Here is a 1,523-nt window from a genome sequence, read left to right as displayed (position 1 = left end):
GTGTGTGTGTGTGTGTGTGTGTGTGTGTGTGTGTGTGTGTGTGTGTGAAGCCTCCTCGGGTCCTTCTTCCCCATCCGGATAGCAAGCCAAGTGCCCCGCTCCGACGAGTGGTCTAGATGCGACAAGATTCATTATGGGGGATGCAGGGGACACCCCCCCACTAAATAACCTGCAAACTGACTGCCTCGCTAGCCAGAGTTGAGAGCAAGCCCTCTCGAAGCCTTGGGTTGTCGCTTCGCTGGGGAGAAGCACTCTGTCTTACGAACAAATCTTCGCCAAAGGAAAAGTCTAGAGAAGTGGAGATGGGGGAGTTGCGGGGACAGGAGGGGGATAACCACGGATCTATAGGGAGCATTCTCTTTCAGACGCCGGGTCAGCCCCGGGGGCCCCAAGCACATTCTCCCCCTGCTGCCTCCAGCCCCTCCAGATGCCAGAATGGATGGGATGGATGGGCAAGTTTTCTTTCCTTTCCTGGTAGGTAGTTCGTCTGAGTGCGAGTCACCAGAGTCGGGGGACTGTCTCCCGCGGCAAGTCACGGATGCCGGGCGAGTAGCGAGATCTCTCCCCCAGCCTCGGGAAGCAGAGAATGAGGGGAGCCCGGGGAAAGGGAAGCCCGGAGAGCTGGGGGGGTTGAGGGGGAAGGGAGGGGACGGAGAGGTGGTGACAGGAATGGGGGCAGAGCAGACACGCTGTACTTCAACTCACCTTGAGCTGCAAGACCTCTGGTGCTGATCACACTTGCTATCAAAGTGGCCACATACCAAATCATAGTACTACCGCCCGCCAGCAAAGAGCGTCATCATATCTCAAAAGTGCTCCTCTTTCCGCAGACTTATCATGCCCCAGCCCCAAAGCGATATCAAGGAGCCCCGACAGAATCCCTCTCTCATGTCCTGCTCCTTTCTTCTTGCTGCCTCTCCTCCACTCTCTCCATCCCTCCTTTCTTATCACAGCCCCTCTCTCTACCCTTAACCAGGCAGCGGCGGCAGCACCTGCACTACAAGCAAAGGCAGAGCTGAGCCAATGCTATGGTGAAGCCTAGCGTGGGCCCCAAGCCGCTAGGGCCGCCCCTATCTCCTGCCCATTGGTTGTCTCCCGGGGGAGTGGAGGGTGATTGGCTCAGAATGCTGCCCGTCCCCGTGCGAAGGAGGCGAGCCCCGTTTCAAGGTGCGTTGAAGTGTGGAGAGCACAGAGCCGCAGAATCATGCGCATTGCCAGGGAGAAGGCGTTTTAGCGTCTCTTCTCTGCTCCTTGCTCACACTGCATGGCAAGTTTCTGGAGGGAGAGATGGGAGCCCTTCGGGGCTGCTGCTGGGACCCCCTCCGCTGGTCTCACCTGTCCTGGATGACTGTGAAACGGGAAAGGCCCACACCCATCCACCCAGAGAGCCAGACATTTTGTCGTCAATTCTGCGGACAGCAGCTCCCGGGAGGAGGGAGGATGCTGATTCAGTACTGGGGAGACCCAGGAACACGCAGCCTAGGGATGAGGGGAATTTCCTTCTCTGGATAGCTTTCCAAACT

The 1,523-nt window shown here is 57.9% G+C and overlaps 1 protein-coding gene across 1 annotated transcript in view; it reads right to left on the bottom strand.

Moving 5' to 3' along the window:
• Window positions 1-771, bottom strand: part of IGSF9B (immunoglobulin superfamily member 9B) — a 66,751-nt gene extending 65,980 nt beyond the window's left edge. The window contains exon 1 of the mRNA XM_027835174.1: window positions 706-771. Within this exon, the coding sequence (XP_027690975.1) occupies window positions 706-769 (64 nt within the window). The 5' untranslated portion in view covers window positions 770-771. The remainder of the gene's footprint in view (window positions 1-705) is intronic.
• Between the last annotated feature and the right edge of the window lie 752 nt (window positions 772-1,523).

This window comes from Vombatus ursinus, unplaced genomic scaffold, assembly GCF_900497805.2.
Source record: "Vombatus ursinus unplaced genomic scaffold, bare-nosed wombat genome assembly UNPS02014813.1, whole genome shotgun sequence".
Classification (NCBI taxonomy): Eukaryota; Metazoa; Chordata; class Mammalia; order Diprotodontia; family Vombatidae; genus Vombatus; species Vombatus ursinus.
This window is presented reverse-complemented; position numbering and strand designations above follow the sequence as displayed.